At 41.3% G+C, this 22,924-nt stretch overlaps 1 protein-coding gene across 1 annotated transcript in view; it reads left to right on the top strand.

Annotated features, from left to right (window-relative positions):
- The window catches only part of hhat (hedgehog acyltransferase), a 65,874-nt gene that overhangs the window by 4,142 nt on the left and 38,808 nt on the right, over positions 1 to 22,924 (top strand). The window contains exons 4-9 of the mRNA XM_036547213.1: positions 765 to 832; positions 2,353 to 2,466; positions 2,697 to 2,891; positions 5,878 to 6,090; positions 9,518 to 9,689; positions 13,636 to 13,786. Coding sequence (XP_036403106.1) covers positions 765 to 832; positions 2,353 to 2,466; positions 2,697 to 2,891; positions 5,878 to 6,090; positions 9,518 to 9,689; positions 13,636 to 13,786 — 913 coding nt within the window. The remainder of the gene's footprint in view (positions 1 to 764; positions 833 to 2,352; positions 2,467 to 2,696; positions 2,892 to 5,877; positions 6,091 to 9,517; positions 9,690 to 13,635; positions 13,787 to 22,924) is intronic.

Below are 22,924 nucleotides of genomic sequence, written 5' to 3' on the forward strand. Positions count from 1 at the left end.
CCCAGGAGTCAGATGAGATGAAAAGAGTGGTGTGGTGCTGGGCGCAGTGGCAGGTGAGCCCTGACTGTGTGTAATGAGCTCTGCACGATAGCCCTTTCCACAGTGCCCTGTCTGCAGGAAGAGGAGTGGACGGCACAGTACTGACAGGGCCGGTAACACTTCCTGTCCCTCTGTCAGAGTCTAGCTTTGACGGCCGCCGGTAGCCCATGTGGGCTGCGTTCGGGGCGGCCAGTGAGGAAAGAGTCGGTAACGCTCGGCAGCTGCCGCTGAGATGCCAGCGCCCCTCAGCGTTTGCGGAACAGTGCCCAGACTGAAATAAACCCCAGAGAGAAAGAGAGTTTAAACGAATGGGTGGACAGATGACAGCGATTAGCGGTCAGACCCCACATGCTTTTTTTTTTTTGTTCCACTCTCCCATCGCTTTCTGACGGGGCTCCCGGTGAACTCGGATGAGGTGATTCTTTCGCCTTAACATTTGGCTTTTTGCAGAGAAGAAAGTTTGCCAAAAAAAGTTGCGCTTAACGTGTCCCTTTTAAATTTCATGACAGAATATGAAAAAAAACGCTACCAATTAAGAACCTGTTTAAAAGAGCTTTTAATGTCCAATTGCTATACTAATAAATCTTTCCTTCTTTCTGGTGTTCAGTACCATTTCCTTGCTGGCGTTAAGAACCATGCATTTATGAGGCCTCCATACCTGGTTTATTGTGATTATGGATCTTATAAATGGCACAACTTCCCTTTGATTCCCCTTTGTTTGCCAGAATATGAAGATGGACTGGGGAGAGAATTTGAACTGCAGAAAGGATTTCTGATTTGGGGATTCAAAAAGGTAAGGCTAGGTTAGCAATGCGACTGTATTCCAAGGTAGAAATATAAGTGTCACAAAGCTACTGTACTGTAGGTGACTTTAGACTGAAAGTCCAGGTATGTTTACATTCATAATATTTCACAGATCCCCCTTTTTGATCTTGCTCCTTAAACACCAGTGAACCCACTACAGAGTCGTTGTATGCTGGATAATACATGCTCAGGTATGAAACAGCAGTCTTAGGCTATATAAACTTAAGGGAAGTTGTGTAATGTTTGTGTAGTAATGAATGGCAAGATACTTCAGTATGTTCTAGTGAGTCGTAACCATTAGCTTGTCATTGGATCAACATTCAGCAGTCACCTAGGCTGTACTTTTCTAGGATAGATATGAAAGAGAATATAAGAACAAAGAAAAGTTGACAAGAATGATGATAAGAGAAAGCCATCAGTCCATTTAGGTTCATTATTTTGCCTAGAGTCTAGGAGTTAACCAGCACTGTGATAAGTCTGCTCCAAGGGTTTCTTCTATCACTATGAGTCTTAGTAAGCTATTCATTAACAACAGTTAATGACACTGTGACTGAAATTAACAACTGCTAAAGAGAACAGAGAAAGAGAATAGTATCCTATTATTAATAACCATATTGGGGCAGTGATAATTCTGATTTTGAATATATTTAATAATTTTTATTTGCAATATGCCATCTAAATGCAACAGATCTGCAATAGTAGGAGGCTGCTGCACCATTTAAGGTGAAAGAGTTCAGCAATAACACGGAACATTTTCCACCTGAGGCATTAACTGCATAATTTAGTATCTGCCAGAAAGATACATACTGACTGATGCATAGTCAGAATTAACATAGAAATTATGAGGAAGACAATATAAAGCTCTGTGTCTGGCTGGCTCTGAGGAGAGGTGTCAAAGAAATGACTGCCGCAGATAAATTATCAAGGGTACTTCTGTACAGATACCATTTCTTCAGGCTTGCGAGGGCTTACTGCAAAGGGTGTAATTTTTCAAAGGGATATACAGTATTATGTGAGCCTATTCACTGACTGAGTGAGGGGCTGAGAGTCTTTGGTGGAGCACTAAAGTGCTCAATCCTCCCACACAATGCTGGAAGACATCAAATTTCAAGAGCAGCAACATTTTATCTTTAAAAATTCACCAAGACTTGCTCTCTGAACGCTATTATACCTGTTATCATTTAAATTGTGTATGTAATTGAATCGTGTAAGATGGTTTGAGTTCCAAAGTCCATAAATATTTGGAAGAGTGAAATATTTCATAGTGTTCAATTTTGATTTGACATAGCAAGTACAAAAGATGACCCCTGAAAACCTCATAGATAAAAACTTGATCCTACCAGACACTTTCCAAGAGTGAATATTTTAGAGAACAAGGCCAGGTGGTCTTGAAACAGAAAATACTTGTTTAATACGAAGTGTTTCATTAATAATATTACTTGTAGCATTACAAGTACTATAAGTGGTATTTCAGTAGCGATACAGCCACTTTCATGTTCTTTTTGTCAGGACCCCACAGACTTTGAGTGGAGTTTCTGGAGCGACTGGGCCAAAAAGTCTTTGCTATGGACTTTGCTGGGCCATGCAGTTATTTCAAGGCTGGCCAGCATCCTTATTCCACAGGTAAAATGTCCACTCAGTTTGTTCAGTTGATAAAGGGGAGAGAGTCACAGTCCAGAACTACTCTCTTCTGCAATTGTTTAATACTGTACTGCACAGTATCTCCATGCATTTACTGGCTTCAGGCTAGCTATAATGGCTGGCAGTAAAAAAGAGCACAAAGAGCGAATTACCCATGCATCACCACCGTTACGGGCCTGTTAAATTCCAGCTGGCATTTTTTTAACCTCCAGCGCAGGGTGGCGGTGCTAACCGCGTATGGCGTGCTAGCAGCCTGGAGCACGCTGGGTGCGAGAGGAGTGGGTGTGGTCGTGCTGCACACCTGCCTGTCCTTCACGGTGGCCCAGCTACGCAGGCCGGCTCTCTCCTGGACCTGTGCCCTGCTGCTGCTCGCCTCCCTCCACGTGGGCGCGCTGGAGGACCTGCAGGTGAGGCTGTCTGCACCGTGCCAGTGCTGGTGGTGTGCCCGTATCCTTCTGCATTGTAATGTAGGCTTCCTGTGTTCCTTATCACTCCAATGATAAATTGTAACTTTCAGATATTGCTGAGTTGGATTAAACTGTCTGTCTTGAACACATAGTACACACAAGTTCCCATCTCTGAGATTGTGTGGAATTGATACCATTCGCACGTGGGGCAGTAATTTAAATGAGACTTTGTGAACCCACGTAGCTGATCAACGTACAAGCCCAAAAGCTACGTAAGAAACAGCTCTGATTCTCATGTCTGGATGCAGTAGTTGTGCACTGTTATGACATGTATGAAGTTGTATGAAGTATATATGATTAGCTCTGCATCATCTGATTCCCAGCCTGTTATTACTAATATAAATGGTGTTATCCTGACCAGTGTGTAGTGTACATGCACAGGAAGTATTACAGCACACAAAAATGGTGGAGGCTCTTGGTTGTTAACAGTTTACAAAACTGTTACTGCTGATTGTAGAGGCACACTTTGATTACATTGGCAAATTTTGGTTTTGGAGTGCCTTAGAGATAATAATGAAGAGGAAACCGCTGCATGATTCAGCGAGTTTGTTTATATTTTTGAGATGATCGATGATGTTAGAGTTACGGAAAGAGGTGAAAGGATATAGTTGAATTTTTTCAATGAGTTTTGGATATAATTTTGATTAAATCAGTCAGGTTTTCATCTATAGGAATACTTCAATATATATATATACTACAATAAATGTAAAACAGTGGGTATCCATATTGAAAAGCAATTTGATTTAATTTGATTTAATAATAGTGGTTGTTATTATGGTCGACCATTATTATTATTATTATTATTACTATTATTATTATTATTATTATTGTTGTTGTTGTTATTATTTTATCTGAGTCAAAAATGTGAGAAGAAAAACAATACCTCTGAAGAAACTGAAGTAGCTCTTTGAACTAACAAATAATCACATTCATTTTTCTCTGGAATAAAATTGAAATCCAGACATGAAGCATTGGCAGTGAATTTTATATAGGCAGTTTTCTATAATTTAGGAGAGGCAGATATTGCTTGTTATTTTTAGGCATAAGGTAATTTCATTTGAAACTGTATTTTAATAGCACCCAGGACTGGGCAAAGACTGAAAATGATTTTTTTCCCTGTGAGCTGGCAGCCTAACAATTTGAGACTCATTTGTAAATGTTGGCGGACGGATTGCCTCCGTGATTAAGCGGTTTCTACTGTGTGTGCTGTAAAATGATTTTTTTTTTCTACTATGCAGGATTGACATTTTAATTAAGTAGAGGATCCTAGGCAAAAGTTGCTTGGGTAACTAGTGCTCTTTGTGATTTTTTTTTCTCATACTAGCACTGTGAAAAAGGCTTGATATGCCCCTGGCAGCTCCCATTGACCATAAATAAGGACAGAGCATAATTAAACAGAAGCCGTATTTAAAGTTAGACCTCATATACTGAAGCTATATTGTGTTTTATTGGCCCCTAAGGGCCCGTAGGATTAGTCCTGTAGAAGATCGTAGGATTTGCACATCTGTGACCACACAAATAACAGCTTTTATTCTTTATTCTTTTGCCCTTTAAACTTAGAAGAAAATAAAATTCAGGGAAAATGTACTGAAGAAAAAGTAATAATGGAATGTTTGTAGTAAAAATTGCTATTACATTTTTTGTGTTTTTTTGTTTTTTTTTTTTTAGACTGACCATAAGGTATTGCCATAGGACTGACGAAAGTAGAATGGAATAAATTCTAGACACCATATTTTGTCCAAAATGATGAAATAGCGCTGGTCCCTCTTCTGTGTATGTGAGGCGTTCTTATTTCCTTTAATTTAATAAAACTAACAACATTACAGGGTGATTACACAATCACTCTCAGCTATCTTAATTGTGCTATTATGAGAAAGCAATGCAATATATGTATAAATGATGGCTTTGGTAATCTAGATAATGGCACAATTTTCACAGCTGGCTCTCTGTTTCTGGGCTTCATGTATGAAATCATTGATTTGTTCATTACTTTCACGATGGAAGAGTGACGTTTTCGGAAATCCGGAATGGGCGGAGCTACTGTGTTCCATCCGTCACAAACCTGTACGGACCAATTTAAATACTGCGTAGCTCATTGCCAAATACTGTGATTGCTTCCAATCAGTGAGTCAGTGATAGCAGGTGGTAGCTATTCCCATTTTGGGGATCATGAAGCATCACTCCACCATCACTATTTTGCACCTCTAAAGGCCAGATTTAAAGGGGTTGAGCTGGTTAGAGATAGGATAGAGTCTCAGGGCTGCCTGGCAAAGAATGAAGTAGAACAGCTGTATTCAAGGGGGGGATCTTTCTCCAGCATTGCTTAGACATGGAGCATTGTGTATTGATCATTGCTCACTTGTTCAGTGCTACTGAGAAAACTGTTAATTGTTTATGTATTTCATTTAATACTGTCTGTAAATGGTGCACTGGTGAGCTCTTTGTAGCTAGATACATGGGTGAATTGGCAGTGATCCACCAGGTTTTTGACAAGCTGTAGGTTTTTATATGAGCCAGCATCTGGCACTGGATATTTTAAACTCCTCATGTTTTATTTCTTTTTTAAGTGGAAGGATCTGCCATAACCTCCTACACGTTTATTCATATCTGGCAATAAAATAGTTTTCTTCTGACAAAAACAGCTACACAATAGGAGGTTATTCTTACCATTCCATTGTCTTTTTCTTACTGTTCTATTCTTAAAATCTTTTTTTAATCTGGCCATATAAAAACTTCAGGAATCAATGTCACTGACATTTTTGCCAAATTTTGTCAGGATTTTGTGTCAGAAAACAGTGGTGGCCTTTGTATAGATGTCGTAAATTGGGATTATTGTACACAGGATTGTTGTGACACGGAGACTGCCTGCATTTGGGAAGGCTGCAGCTAATGGAGGTCTTCATGCTATGTTTTCCTGCTCCTTTAGAGAGACTGGTATGAGACGGAGGCAGAGTACTACCTGTTACTCTTCAGCGTAGCTGTCTGTTGCCTGCGCTCCATCAGCTACAGCCTGGAACACTGCTGGCGCCCCCTGGAGGCAGGAAGCTTCACGCGCTTCTGCTGGCTGGCTGCCTATACCTTTTATCACCCACTGTTCTACAATGGACCCATTGTCAATTTCCAGGACTTCACCCAGCAGGTGAGGATTTGACTGGTTGCATCACAGGTCATCAATAAGAAGGCAGAAATGCCTGCTTTTCTCTTAATTTTAGCAAGGCAGTATGTGGATGTTGTCTGGCAATCATTTTCCCTTCTTCTTTCATGTATGATGTATTGGATGGGTGGTGGCTATTGGTATTTGAATGCTCTAAACAGGCAGTAATGAATCTGAATTCATCTAAAAGAATCAAAACTGTAGTAACACTGTAGTATCTCAAGTGATTTGATGTCCTGCATTTTTTAATAATGCAAAAAAGGTTTTCCAAGCCTAAGAAATGAAATTTATAAATATTATAAATTGTAAACACTGAGTTTGCTTTTGTATTTAAAAAATCTGCCAGTGCCAGTGTAGCTGGGGGTGATTAATCATATTTTTATTTATGTTTTAACTGATTAATCATATTCAGTTGTTTGGTGTTTCTGGTCATAAGCAAGTAAAGTAATGCGCTGTATTGCATAATGAACTGTGGCTGAACACAATCAGAAGCGGCACAAGAATTTGAATACGTTTCCATGGCTACAGATTTAAAAATGGAACAATCTGTCAAACAAAGCCCTCAATCCTTTTGTTCCTCTCAAAACACCACATACAGTTAATGGGCGGAACCCCATTATTTACTAGAGAGCATACAGATACTGTATGTGGCATATAACTATTCCCTTCCTTTTCATTAACTTTGAGTATTAAAAATAAGTGAATTAACCCAGCTTCCATTTAAGATCCCACCACAATTATGTTATATGGTTGTCCTTGTGTCCTTTAGTCCACCTCTCTTTTCATCACAAAAGTGATTTCCATCCTCAGACACAATTGGCAAAAATGTCCTTGCTTGTCCCCTGAGTTGTGTTAATATTCAAGACACAAGGTCAAAGGGCAAGGTCACAGGAAGCTTGTATTTATCTGTGTAGTTTTTTTTTATTTTTTTGTATCATCTTGCTGTTGCTGTCCCAAAGATGAGAGATTCTACATCAATCAATTGCTTTCAAGCAATGCTAATAAAATATTGTCATAAAAATAGCTGTTGAAGTCTAAGGCATTCACGATGATGAATGCCACAATGGGCCCATCTTCAGTTTTCAGTACTTGATGTGATAGGTGAGAATTTTACCATTAAGTTATTTGGCAGCTAATAACGGCTAAAAAACCACAGAATATAGCTCAAATGTTAACAGGTTTTCACTAGAGCTTGAACCAGTCGTGCTCGTACAGTACATGCCAGAAATGCTAGTGCAGACAGAGCACCAAGGTTGAATGTTTCCTGTCTGCATGCGTTCAATTTCTGCTAGGCCATTTTTATTCACACTTTGAGCTGTAAGTAGGAGGTTTCCAGATAAATGCCTGAAAATCATCTTGCATGAACACTCCTTCTACACTCACCAAAACAATTTGACATTATCATGATGAGACCCCTAAAAATGTGAGCTCCTTTGTGTCAGATAAACGCATCTAAAATATCAAAACTCTAAGCATACTGAAAAAGTAACATTTTAGAGATAATAGCATAGTATTCCCATTTATGCACGGTAATTGTTATATTTTTAAATGAAAAAATGTTAAAGGATTTTCAACAGTATGTATTACTTTGACTTGAATTCAGAAGTAATTCAAAGGAACAAAGAACATTTCATGTTACATTTTAGGTGTGCCCTGGAAAAACTTGGTAGAACACATTTTCTTTTTTTTTTTCCTTTGACCCCACTGTGACATCGTAGTACACAAAAATTGCTTTGAAATGGTCTGTCGCATTGCTGACACATAGAGCGCATTTCCCTGGAAAGGCAATGCCCCCGCACTTGATTGGATTCAAGGAATCACTCCCAAAACCTTCATTTGAAAACAAGAAACAGCTTAGACCGGGTTGTCAAACATTTCATGTACACCTTTCATATGCTGAAGGCAGTGCTGGCTGTAAGGCCAGCGTGCTTTGGAGGTTGAATGTAGTGCTTACGGGGTGCTTTGGCTGTGATGGGGTAGGCTCTTAGTGATGAATGGCTTTGGTGCCACATTGACATGTCTGGTACTGTAACTCATCAGTGTCTTCACCTGCCTCAACTGAACGCAGCATTAATTATCTAGCTCGATACTGTTGTGTCTACATCCAGGCAGTGTGTGGAGAGCTGTGTGGAGAAATTTCCGGTGAAAGTGTGAGGGGATTTCTTGTAAGAAAGGGAGCTCTGCAGTTCATTGGAGAGTCTGCTGAATCAGTGGTGTGCAGGGGACTAGTGCTGGAACTACTTCCAAATGGTATTTGAAATAGTATACAAAAACCCAAGATGTCTTTTAATGCAAACCCTCAAAAAAAAACTGAAAAGCTGTGTTGCCTGGGATTTTCCAGGTCCATGCTTCTGAATTATCAGTGATATTGTGAAAAGCTCTGGAGGAGTGAATTGTGTGTAATATTTCCAGTGCCGTTTCCAGCAGGGATAATGGGATCTGATGAGGCCAAAAAGGAGATCAGTGGCTGCCTCGCAACAAAAGCTGAACCGGAGGAATTGTGCTCGCGGAGGCAAATGCCCCATTTTGATTTATGAATTCATGAGACGAGTTGGTGTTGGATTTCTGATTTAAGTTCTTGCTTCTCACAGTGGAGGAGGTGGGATCCTGCCATGCTATTTCCCAGCTGCATCAGATCCACAAGCTGCGCTCATTGGTTTCGCTGTGTATTGCCACTGATGAAAGGAGAATTATCTGTATTATACCACCAATACCCTCTGATATACAGACAGGACTCAGACTGGTGAAGGAGAGAATGTGGGTTTCACAGTGAGTGAGTTGAAAAAGAGCACTCTCTTGGAATAAATTGTTTGCATTATTTATTACATTCCAGGTCTTTACCCTACCCTCGAGAGGAAAAGAATGTAGTATCTTTTTATTCCTATGGACACCACTCTGCACTACTTAACATTTTTATATTTATGTCTGAGCATATCTGCCAGGCATGATGTACTGTGTTAACTGGAGATACCAGTGCAAGGGGGTAATGAGGTGATGTGATGCTTCACCATTTTAGCAGTTTATTTTCTATGCTAAATACTGTATTTGTATAATTTTGTGTTGCTAGGCCCAGTGGTTCATGAGGAGCTGATGTTTTAATGAATGTTTCTACTGGATAGTTAGAATTTCAGTTGAAACTACATAGACAAAACACACAATATATTTTGAAATCTGTCTGAAAAAGTACTTCCACTTGCAATTCCATCATCAAAGTATCCCAGTTTCACAGGAATTCAGCTATTACATCAGTTGAAATCATCTTTAAATCTTCGATGTATCCTTAAAACGCCAATTAGAAGTCATGTAAAATATTAAGCGGATTTGAGTGGAAATCCTCTGAAGACATTTGTCTAAACGGAGTTGAAGGTTACAGACTGGCTTACTGACTTTAACACACTAAACTTGCATACAGATGCAGAGGCCTAACGGAAGTGCTGCCAAGCCGGACATGCTCCCCTTCCTGGCCAGCGCTGCCCGAATCTGCACCTGGTGGGGCGTGGCCGAGACGATGATCCACCTCATGTACATGCATGCCGTCCAGAGCAATGAGACCTACCTACAGATCCTGCCGCCTTGGGCTCTAGGTGAGTCCACCTCTGCTCTGGCACTCGTGAATGCTGACTGCTCTTCCATTACTCTCACAGTGTTGTACTTAGGCTGTGGTTGTGAACACCTCTGCTCTACTGCACACAAACCTGACTGCGCTCCCATCACTCTGACGACGCTGTAATAATAACGATGTAACAATAAAACTTTATTGTAGGGAGGTTTTCATGTCAAGACAATCCGAGCGCATTTCATTATTATACTGCGGGAGATTGTTGGTAGCAGTATGAATGGTATTAAAAGGCGGAAATTGAGGAATGGAGGAATAAGCAAATAAAAAACTGTAACATTTCAGGAAAATTATGTTTTAAACCATTGTACTGATGCAACAACACAATTCAAAAATATGTTTAAAAATATGTCTCTTTAAAGGTGTCCTGAATTTTGTGGCTGTCTGTGCACTCTTAATAAATCAGACATTGCGTTCCATAATTTGGGGGACTATGTAGAGGAACCCAGGGCGCCCTTTGTTTTCAGACCTGTGGGACATTAAACAGACCTTAGGCTCAGGGTGTAAGCTGTCTACTGGGCATGTATGGAGTCGGCAACTCAGAAATGCGTTCAGTGGCCTTGCATGTTATTAAAAGAATCTTAAACTGAACTCTGGATGCCAGCCGCAGGAATCCATTGCAGGGGTGCCAAGATTGGGTATTATGGGTATTATGGGCTCTTTGGTTCATGTTGATTAAAAGTCTGGCAGCAACGTTGTGAATAACCTGAAGGTGGGACAGTGCCTATGCATTTAGGCAGGATAAAAGGTCATTGCAATTATCCAGCCTTGACGAGATAAAAGCATGGATTACAGTTTCAGCATCATTAAAAGATAAAAAGGACCTAATTTAGGCTGTGTTTCTCAGCTGATAATAATAAGTCTGTGATACTTTGACAAAGCTCAAATTTGCATCAAACGTGACCCCCATATTTCTCATCTCAGACTAGTGTGGGAAGACAGGGTCCAGAGTCGACTGAAGAATTTTACTTTGTATCTCAGAGCCTAGTAAAGGGACTCCAGGTTTACCCGTGTTTGGCTGAAGGAAAATTTTTGGCATCCAGCACGTAATGTCCAAGAGGCAGTCATGTAATAATGACGCCCGATATGTCAATTTGATGAACAAGCTGCGTAACATTTACGTAACAGTGAAAGGAACTGCTGACAAAACAACACAATTACGAAGATGGGGACTTGTATCTACAAGGATATCTCTGAGGGCCAACTTGTAAATGGAAAACAAAAATGGTCCTGAAATTGATCCTTGAGGGACACCACAGTCAGAGGTGACTTGGGGCTGCATCTTTAAGACCCTCTTAAAAGGCAACAGACAAAAATGTAGACAGAATGAAGCCGTTTGGAGTTTCAGTTCCAAGTTCCAGCTCCATCAATCTGGCCTGAGACCAGCTGCACATGAACACTAGCGCTGGAGCTGTAGGAGGAATTGAGTGAATTGGTGGAGGTGGTTCAGGGTTGAAATTGCAAGTAGTGATGTGGTCTGCAAGAGGTTGTTTGCTATTTAAAAGATCAGCGGTGGTCCTCTTAAAATAGGGGCCTGGGTTACTGAGATTGCTGGGGACCTGGTGTGCTTAATTACTGGTGTTTGTGTCTTGCAGCTATTTTTATTTGCTTGCAGTTGAACTACTCTCACATTTTTAAAACCATAATTGAGGTTATCAGCAGTATATACCTTAAAGGTTCTTCAGTTGGAGTAGGCTCGGTGCAGATTTCTTCTGTCGAGCTGACTTTCAGAGTCATAGGTTGTATAATTAATTTTTAAAGTAAGTCTGCTGAATTTGTCCTTGAAATAAACTTGAAACAACCTTGACTTCTGCAACAGGATTGTTGTACTGTGAGCAAAGTGTCTGCCGTGTCCTTGTCCTGCAACAGAGTCCACAGATCCCTTGTTCTGCCCGTCTTTCATTTTCATACGATTTTGCTGCAGATCTGAGCATGATGCCCCCAGACTCTTGTTCCCGATGATGAGCTCCGACCCGGTACTTGAATTGCTGTCTCCAGCATATTCCAAGCAGTCTGCCTCCGCAAGGCACCCTTGAGAAGGGGTTACATCACACTCAAGTGGCCCATTGTTGTGTAACTGCAGAAATATCTGGTAAAACTCTGAAGTCAGGGCACACACTGAGTCGTGGCTTCTCGGCTTTTCCCTCGTGGGAAGTTCATGGGCCTTTGTGTTTATGAGGCAAGCCTTTATAGTACCAGTATATGACACACTGGGAAACTGAAGGAGTAATCCTTTATATTGTATTGATCCTCTGCAGCGAGCAGTGTTTGTATGTATGGGGTGAGACTGTGTATAACTGCTGCACAACAGCACTGAAGCTGTTGTGTGACGTGATTCCTCTTAAAGTTGGGGTCATGTCAGTGCTACAGTTGTGTTGTCGGCTGTCTAACTATGCTAAAACCTCAAAGGGGAGGTCAAAGTGTGGGGGTCTTCAGGTCCATTTTTTATTGAAAGCCTTATTGATGTTAATGTTTATTTATGTAATATACCGTTTGAGAGTAACACTCCATAACTAATTTAACTCAAGAGAATATTGATCTCTACAGATCGTATCAGAGTACAAGACAGAGAGTCATTCCCCTATGTGTTGCCTCTGGGACTGAGTTGACTCTCAAAAAACACAAACTCCTGTGAACTTTCCACGGGGGAATACTCACATTTACTTTTGAAAATGTGAGGCTTACAGCACAGCATACCAAATTCTATCTTTGAGATGTAAGCATACAGCAAGTGGATTATAATAGGAGAATAGGACTCTCCGTGTGCCAGTGTTGTGCATGTAGCAGACCCTCTCAAATGACTCGGACGGAAGATGCCATGGTTGTCCTCTTAGTGTTGGAAGTCTCATAGCACTGTTACCTTGTGTTCCCTGGCTGTAGAGAAACTCCCTTCTTTTGGCCATTGTGGGACACTATATACTTTGATGAACTGACATATGTGAGAACAGTCAATAAAGACACGAAGCAGCCTAAACCTTAGCCATCAAACCATTGTCAGTTAGCCCTGGATGGGTGGACATAGTATATTTGCTATAAGAGTTGATGGTCCTCTTTGTTTGCTATTTTAAATGATTTTTTCAGTCATATTTTATCTAGATTTCTGGTGCAGTGGTTCAACATGTAAGCATAGTTGTACCATTTATATTTTTTACAGTGCATGTCTCCAATCCCAGCTTGGAGTCTAACTGAAAAAAGGCTTAATACTGGGACATGCTTTTGCAGGAAGTGCAGCTAAAGTTCAGCATTCACATGGGAAAAAGTATAGTAAAGGATCTGAAATTCTTTAGAGCCCAATATATCGAATGTGCAAAAAATGTGTTTATGCCATTCACCTGTGCTCCTGTTTCCTCTAAAGGCTATCTAAATGTAAATTAAATTTCTGCAGTCAGCTTTACGGTGCTGATACACACACATTGTTCAACAGGTGGGGAAATCTGTCACGAGTTCAGCTCCCATGTGCTTCTAAATACCCTTTGAATAACTGAATTAATCACCCTCACACACGTTGGAGGAACAATAACTTTTCTGGTGTTTTATGTATTATTGTGTTGTAACCTCCTACACAGAATGTTTTAGATGTAATGTTACACACAGAACTCATTACAGATAATCTCGAACACAGAACATGCTAGACAGACAGTAACATGGTAGATGACTAGCTTGACTAGTATTTTAGGTATAGGTCAAGCCAGATTTCTGTGTCAGGTATATACAGTCCAATTGAAAACCAAGGGCTTCAATCAGTAATCTGGAAATAACTAAGCACTCAGCGTAATTTCTTATGACTTGCTGCAAGAGATATCAGCTGTGAGAGATATCAGCTTGTTCATTTTTAAAGGGGTTCTTTTGTTGTTTTTGGGAGTATGCAGTTTTTTAGCAATCTACTCTGTCCAAAAGCGTTGCTGTTGTTCCAGGTGGCCTAGCCTTGGCTCTGGTGCAGTTCTTCTATGTGAAGTACCTGGTGCTGTTTGGCGTGCCCTCCCTGCTGGTGCGCCTGGACGGGCTGGAGCCCCCCCGCCTCCCGCGCTGCGTCAGCATCATGTACAGCTTCACCGGGATGTGGAGGTGAGACATCCCACCTCCGTACCCCCATTCCCTGTCTCATCTGCCTACATCACACACCCCCCCTCCCTCTAGTGGCACTGCATCTGACCTCTGTGCAGACATCTGGAGCACAGCACAGCCAACAGTGCACCAGGAGGAGATACATTGACTGTCATGGACTGCTGAAAGTTCACCGAAGGACTGATGATCAAGTCCTTGCAAAGACAACTCATCCGGTCTAGTCTAGTCTCAGGTAGTGTGCTACTAGTAGTATACTGCTAACGGTGTACTTGAAAACAGCATGACTGATTGTCATGCCCATTTGGAAGGCCAACATATCTAACATATTCTGGTCTAATGAAGTGTAGTACTGAGTATAGACTGCAGAGGGTGCAATAGCCTAAGATTCATTGCAGGATGTGGTACAGTGAATTAAAATATGCATAATAGGCTGACCCCTTGCACAGAGCAAGCAGCAAGCATGATTACTTTCTAGATGAATTAATTAATTAGTGTAGCAGACATGAATATACATAACAGGTGTGTGTATGTACATATATAGGTATAGATGTTACAGTGCCCTCCATATTTATTTTAGGAACAAAAAACATGTCATAAAAGAAAAAAAATGTACAGATTACATTAACAGTATGTAGATTTCTAAAGAAATGTTATTCTGAATAACATTTCACATAGCAAATTGTTTACAATTAATTTATAAAGACATCAATGTAATAGGTATTTTGTAATTCCACGTCTGGAATAGACAAGCCAGACCCAGAGCCTGGGTCTTGTTTTGAGTCAAGTGCCAAGTGTTCCATTGGACTGAGACCTGTAGACTGAAATGTGCTCAGTCATTTTCAGGCATGTTTGAGCTTACTGGCAGAGGGAACCAAGCTTTTTTCCAAGATGTCTTTGTGTGTTGGAGTTCATAACATGGGCCCCAGGACCCACAGAGAGAAAACAGCCCCAGAACATAAAAACCCCCCATCATATCCTACAGTGGACACAGGTTCTCTCTCAGCACATGCCAACTTAAAGCTGTTTAGCATGTCCAAAAAAAGCCACAGTATTCATTTCATCTAACCATAAGACTTACTTCTGATTGTCATTCAGATATTGTCTGGCAAATTCAATTTGCTTCTTTTTGTGGCTTTCCACAAAAGAGGCTTCTTCCTTATCATTAATGTGGCATTCAAGCGTGCAGCGCTGAATGGTTCTTTTCGACTCTGTAATCTTAAGATTCCATTGTGATCGAGCTGTTGCCTTTGAATTTATGGTTGACTCCTGAACTACTTGGCACACTGCCCGTGGTGGCAAGATAAATGTGCATCCCCTTCCAAGCAGGTCTGCCACTGTAGCAGTGGCCTTAAATTTTCCAGTAATGCCAATTAAAGTGGAGAGCGGTCAGCTCAGCTTTTTGCGAATTCCTTTATAACTATCTACCCGCTTGTGGAGGTCAGTGACCATTTGCCAGCAGTCTTCAGAGAGCTTTAACCATGGGGGCGACAGTGGCTCAGGAGATAGAGCAGCCGACTGGGGATTGGAAGGTCCCTGGTTCGAATCTGGTTCATCCTGGCACAGTATCGAAGTGTCCTTGAGCAAGACACTGAACCCCCAACAGCTCCCAGAGGCCAGTTGGTAAGCCTGTATAGCAGCCTCTGCCACTGGTAGGTAGATGTGAGGCATATAACTGTAAAGTGCTTTGAGTACACAAATGAGTAGAAAAGCGCTATATAAATGCAGTCCATTTACCATTTACCATTTACCATTTACAATGCACAACACTGATGAATATCTTACGAATGCTGCCTTCTTTTATACTACAAGGAAACCGGAAGCCTCTGGGTGTCTGTATGTAGTTCCAAAAGCTTCCCTGTAAGGTTGCCTAAAGGTGTGAATAAATGTGACCCTCATTTATATATATACCTACACACACACGCATGCATGCACACACACACACACACATACCAAGAGAGCACGTGTTGCTCCTGTCCAGTGAGATGTGTGAATATACAGTATAGGAAGGGAACTGTATATATGAATACACACACTGGCACACAGGTGTCATGATATAAAGGTCTCATTGCCACTGCCATATGTCATGTAATCTTCTCTCAGTGCAGCTTTGGTCCTGTGTATTTTCTATTTATAGCTATCTGTTTATTGCCCCATGTTGCTGTCTTGACCCTCAGAGTATTAAGAACCCCTTATGAACCTGAAAATGCTGTATTGCCCAGTCATCCGCGTAGCTGACTGGTCAAACTCAACTGTCTCAACAAGCTCTTAGCTACTGTACATTCTCTGTCTTTTTTTTCCATGCAGCTCCTTCTGGAGCTCTAATGTGCAATTGAGATTGGTTTTATTTATTGGGAGATATTGGTTTATATCTATATACAACTCCCAGACCTAAAGCGTGGTCCAGTCTCTGCTGGTCAAATGAATTTATATTGCCACAATAGGATGCTGAGGGGCCATCCTTCATTGATTTGCCAAACTGAATGGCACCACATTAGAGCCAAACGCAACCAGCCTAATTAAGTTTCTAATTAGTATCAAATTGTTGTGAGACCAGAGAACTCTCCATATATCCCTCACTACTGTAAAGTTTTGCTGCTCTGGGGACGTGAATAAACGGTAAGTTTCCCGAAATTTCCGACTTGCAGCCTTCGAGCGCCCCTCTTCAAAATTAAACATGATTACCTAAGGCTGCGACGCCGCTGCCTTCTGACAGGTATCGAATTAATCTCTCATTCTTGTGAAAACCTGCCATGTGTTCACTCAGCCCACATTAAATTTGATTTGCGGGTACTAACGTGCCAGATAAACACAAGCAAATTAATCGCAGATAAACAATGTGGGGGCGAGATGGCCCAGGGAACGTGGAGGGGCAGCGCCGAGACAAATGACTGCCTAAAGGGAGCACGCTTCTGCAAAACCGCAAGATTTGGCCGGTCGCACGGCGCCGACTTCACCGCTTCTTGCATCCCGAGTCCATTTGATCACGGAAACGGTTTTTGCGTCAGCTGGCACCTCTCATCCAGGCAGCTTAAAGATTTCAGGGCGCACATCTGTCGGTGTCTGTGGGGCTGATCCAAAGCAAAATGCGAGAGAGCTCCGTGTCTGCATATTGTTGTAAGGGGGGAAAGAAATATGTGTAGCACCGTTTACAATATCTGCGGCGCAGGATCAAATACAATGCTAGGGGCTCCAAGTATGCTGCTAAGTGCATAATTTATGTTCAGTATGTGCAGTTAGCGAGTGGTGGAAGCATGCCATGAATTTCCACGGACAGCTTTATGATTTCTGCATTTATTTGCAAAACAGATGGCGTAATGACTATATATTTAAACACTGAATCTGTCTGCGTGACCCCCCCCCATGCCATTTTTCTGATTGGGTATTAATAAGTAAAAAGGCGTAGGAGCTGAATGCTGTTGTCGTTGGCACGGTTACTCTAGTTTGGTAATTGATGTTTCGAGTCCGAGCAAGATAAACAGCCCCACGGCGGGGATGCGTGTGAAGTGTTTATGTAACATATCTCTTATACCTCCAAAGCAGCAGCTATTTCACTGCGACACTCTGAGAGAATGCAGTGTGGTGTGTGCCTCTCCATTGTGTATACATTGCTGTCATTTTTTATATCCACAATGACTTTTATTTTATTTGATATCATGCATTGTAATGGCTTTCGGTACATGTCCAGAACCTGCAATGAAGATTGTTCATTTGATTTTACGATGAACGATATGATTTTTGCTTCTTATAAGGTATTAATGTACCTTAGCGGTCATATAATAGCCTTCAGGCTAGTAAAGTATGGCTGAAATGAGCAGGACACATTCCCTCACCTTTCGGATTGTACATTAAGCTCACTACCAAAATGATTTGATGGCTGGCATTTGCAGCCAAGAGCAATTGCTCTATGTGGCTGCACAGTGTGTGACACAAAATATTTATTAAGTAACATTTCAAAAGGCATTCAAGGTAGCCCAGTTTTTTTGGGTAATTTTATGTATTGATGCAATAGTATGGTGTCCTTCATTGAATTTATCATTCAATAAATATGGAAAATATCGGTCTGACCTGAGTTAGTAAACCTGACTGATAATACACTGCTATCTTGTTAGCTGCACACTGATATCCTATTGGGAGTTTATTAACATTTACTGACATCTTTAGGCCTGGTTAGAGTAATAGACAGCAGAAACATTTCAGTGAATATAACCAAGGAGGACATCGACAGTCTTACCTGACTTTCCCCTCCGTATGAAGAACCAATTTGTCTCACCACTTTATTCAACATGGTGGCTTTTGGTCCTGATCTGCAGCTCTTTTGTTGAAGGTATTAAAATTCTATTGTTATATACAGGACATTTAACACAAAGGGATTGGACCTATATAACAAGGACCAATATACCTGTGCATGTTTTTAGCTGTAGGGCTGCCAAATAAAATCGCAAATGTGCTAGTTTCATTCCATGTAGTTGAATAGGAATAAAACATCTCACCCATAATTCACCCCACATAGGAAATTGCATGTGGACAGTGGGATTGTTGGTTAAAAGGTATCCACTGCCCCCCAAAATAAACGTTCCTATGAATAGAATGGGCTGACAGGAGAAAATAAGGTAGGCTCATTGGACTGTGGGTTTATTGCAAATCCGATGTTGGATCCATTGCAATTACAGTAATTGGATTTCTCTTAAAGATAGGACAAACCACTTCTGTGCCAGCAGGATTTGTGTCAGTCGTAAAATCCAACTACTGCCCCTGGAAGTGGAGCAGTATCTACTAGGGGGTACCCTGCTTTATTTCTAAAAAATCTGACACAGAAATAACATTGCTGTATGAAGAATGTATGTAGAAACCAGATTCATTACCTTCACTGAATTAGAATTTTTCCATTATATCATCAGTGTTTAGACTTTATTCTTTCTTCACATGTTCCCCTCAAGGCACGGAATGTGCTTCTTGGCCAATTAGTGATTTTGAGCAAGAATTTGTTCTCATCCCACTGAACTGCCTCAGCAATCAGCACAGTAATCAGAGGCGGTGGAGATTCAGTAATAGACATTAAAGCACGGCGCGTCCACCGTGTGCGACGACCTTCAGACGGCACAGCGAGCCAGTCTGCCAGCTGCCAGAGGGGCCGAACCCAAAGTCACATTCAGCGCGGTGCTTATACAGTAAAGCGTAGGTTTAGTTAATGGGTGCCATCATTTGGCTGTGAGAGATGAGGAGCGGGGAGGGTCCGTGGCAGTAGTAGAAGTGACTGCGGACAGCGGTCCAAGGTGCAGGGACTGTGGGAGAAGTAATATTATTACTAGAGATGGGGAGGGGGGAGGCTATAGGAACAGGGACTCGGGGAGGGGGGAGAACCATTAGGGAACTAGCGTCTCACTCTTTCGCCTTTCACGCCTTCATCTCCAAAAGAAGATAGGATGTATTACATGTCATATATGGCACTCATCACCTACCTGCTGCTCTGCTCTCCATTGTAGATGATTTCTTCTCTCTCACCCATCCTGTTCCCTGACAGCCTGTGCTGCTGTGGTGTTTGAAATGGAGCCTTCAGGTGAGCTACAGAGCTAGGAACAGAGCGTTTCAAGTGGTCCAGATGAGCATAAAGCCTTCTGCTCCCTCAGCTCTCTCTTCCTTTACATCAGTGAGGCATTCCAAGTCCTCCTGTCATGGACTAGCACCATTCCGCAGGGAATGAAGCTGTCAGGCCATAATCGCAGCTCCCCTTAAGCGACCTGAAAGCGCGCACAGCTAGCTGCCTCAAACGAGTCCAGTTTTTAGGTAAATAATCTTGTCTGTTGAAAATTATTCTAACATAAATGCAATTACTGAAGATCAGAGTGAAACCTCTGCCTCTCTGTTGTTGCTCTGAACACGATGTGCTTGTTGGAAATATTGCCTGCTTCTGTACACACTGTTCCCTGTCTTTCCCCAGTAGTGTGGCCCCGCTTACTCTTGTCACAACTTAGTTCACGGATGGCTTGGAAAACAAGTTTTGCAGTATAGTCCTGGAAACCCTGATCTCCAGGCTGCATTTTTTTTGGATCCCTGAAATGAAATGGCATGTCAACAAGGAAGCCAGGCTATAATTAAATGAACATGGTTCCTGGGGGTCACCTTTTTCAACAGTTCCATTACTGTGTGTGTATTTTGTGTGTGCGTGCCTGTGCCTTTGCCCATGCTAGTGACTGTACGCCATTTATTTGAGCGCATGCATGTAACATGAGACATGAAAAGGTACAAGCCATTTCATGTGTTAGAGATCTTACTCACATGCATGTTTTAGTAGTTCAAAAGATAAGTGTATTTAATATATTTCATGATCTCAGGCTGTGTCTTTGTATATCAGTACCTGGCAGAAAATCTCATGACACAGATGCAACATGACATTCCACACATAATTCTCCTTATCACTGCCCCATGTTTTTTACTGCACTGAGGTAGATGAACAGAAAATGGATTATAAAATCATGGAGATCAAAACAACAAGCATGGGAGAGAACCACTATATCAAGAATTGCTTTGGGAGTGGTTACAGTACTTTGTACAGCAGGGGCAAAGTTTGTAAATTTGTCGTGTCACGTTAAACACTTGTCATCTGGCGGGCCTGTTATTTCTTGGACCTCAAGTTAAACCCAGTGCCACTTAGTTGAGTACTCATAAATATACACTATTTATACATATCAATTTTCCCCACCCACAAGTTTCTAGGCCGGGTCTTCGTCATCAGCTCCTAACATCATGTCCAGTGCCATCAATAGAGATGACTTTCCTGTACAATCCTAATTGGATTTCATTTGTCTTCCAAGTCTGACCTGTCATTCACATAGCCAGCTGGCACCCTGTAAGAAGAGCCATTACTTTTCTTGGATGTTCTACTCGTTGTCTTTTCCCATGCTAATTTGTCTTTAAAGTGCCTCATTGACTAAGCTTTGCTTTAATTTGGCATGTCTGGGATGGATGACTCTCAGTTAGCGTTGTTTTAGGACTTCAGTGAGGTAAAACTTTAGAGGGTTATTAGGGCCCCTAAGTCATTGTTGAATGCTGATACTAAGTTATACTGAATGATTTCATCATAGTAAGTTTGTCTTGTAAGTACGAGTGGCCAGTGTCGCAGCAACCCATTGGATGATAAAGTTAATGGGTCTTCCTTTTTTGACATTGATAGTACTCTCTCTGTCAGACTCTCTAGATTTTAGTCAAATTAGAGATATGTAGAGCAGCATAACACCTTTTTTCCTGAAGCTGAATAGAGAGCCCTGAACAGCAGTCAGACAGGAAAAGCAATCACACGTGAATTGATTCACTTTCAGGTGGGACCAGCTGCCTGCTCGGGGTAGGCCCACAATGTTACAGTAGAGCAATGAAAATAATCCTGCAATAGATAAAACCATCAGTTTGATTTTAATTAATGGGATTTTTTTTGGCATAATGTGTTGTGAATTATGTATGTGCAGTTGAGGGTTGGGCACGTGAAGAAAGAAAGGTCTGGCAGGAGCGAGAACGAGGGGGTTGTATTTGTCTTTCCGATCGCTGGAGTGCTGTGCGCCTGTCATCCAACAACAAAAGGCAGTCGCACTGAGCCTCCTCAATGGAGGAGAGCACAGCTGTCTGGTTATTAATAAAAACGCACACACACCTGCCTCGGCTCTGGCAAAAGGCTTACCTGAACCCATTTAAAATGTGTCCCTGGTGCCGACAGAGCCTGTTATATTATTGGCCTCAGAATGTGATGAGAAGGAGTGGTTTAATTAAACTGCTCTGGTTGATGGAATATTCTGAGCCCTAACTGTATTGAAGTCGTAAAACTGTTCTGACGCAATATTGACATTAGCATTGGAAATGTGTGTGGTGGATAGATCAGAATAGAATAAAACAATTTACCAGTTTTATTTTCTGTTTCTCGTGTCACTTTTAATCCTTATGGATTCATGAAGAACCTGTTGAGATCGCCACCTTCCTTTGAGAAGGCGCACGAGAAGGCTTGGGGACAGTGTGTAGGTGCTTGCGAGTAGCGTTTTCCTCTTGATATTCCTCAAGATGAAAGGGAACAGATGAATCGTATTAAACTTTAAGCAGAGTTTCAAAGACTTTTCACACCCCAGGGGTGTTCTTAAAATCAGACACACTGAAAAGAGCCAGTATAAGACATAGTTCTCTTTGCACTTCAGGACAGTTGTCTTTGCCTGTGTTGTTAGTGTCTGATGATTCCACATAACAAAATAATTAACTAGTAGTGACCTGGAAGAAATGGAAACCCAAACAGATTGCATATGAAATATTTCTGATTTATTTATTTTGAAGAAAAACTTCATGCATGCCCTATGTGTAATATATGTTTGTGTTCATAGCTCCTATGGTGTCCAACACCGTTCACTAAAATAATGTTGGGTTGTCAGGTTTTTCCATTAGACTTCCCTTAGTTTTTCTCATATACTTTTTAATACTAATTTATATGTAAAAGGTGTATACATATAATTTTTCTACAATATACAGACAGCCATACAAAGGACAGGTAAAAAAAAAAACACTGTCCAATAGGCTAAAACGTCCCAATTTTGACCCCAACTCTCACATTGCAGGCTGTTTTTCAGGTTGTACATTCTCCCCCTCAGGATGTTAATATGTTAATATTTTAGTTACATTTATGATGACTCACAGATACTTTGCTAAATAAATCTTCTTTTAAACAAGAGAGGTGGTGGGAATGTCCTTGCTTTGGGTAGGTAAGACTTTTTTTCCCTCAACAGTTCCTTCCATGGCTGTATTAATTGAGAACAGAAGTGAGCGTCGGTTAGACTTCATGTCGTCGTGGGATTAATTAAAAATCATGATTTGCAGCTGTTGATTTTTAAGCTCTTTGCTGTATAATGTTGTTGTGAGAAGTGAACTGAAGCAGCAAAGCTTGTTCAGGGAATACTCTGTTCCAAGAAGAGCCCAGTTTCCCTGTCAACCCCATTGTGACATCATACTGGAAATGCTCGGGGCCTCCGTGAGGGGAAGATGACCTGGGGGATGGAGTCTGTTTTGTCCAAAAGCGGGATTTCTGCATATCAATTTATGTAGATCATTTTTTTTCCTATTTGTACGGGTAGATAGGTACTGACGCTGGTCAATGAAAGTACCTTGATCAAG

Source organism: Megalops cyprinoides, chromosome 15 (assembly GCF_013368585.1).
Source record: "Megalops cyprinoides isolate fMegCyp1 chromosome 15, fMegCyp1.pri, whole genome shotgun sequence".
Classification (NCBI taxonomy): Eukaryota; Metazoa; Chordata; class Actinopteri; order Elopiformes; family Megalopidae; genus Megalops; species Megalops cyprinoides.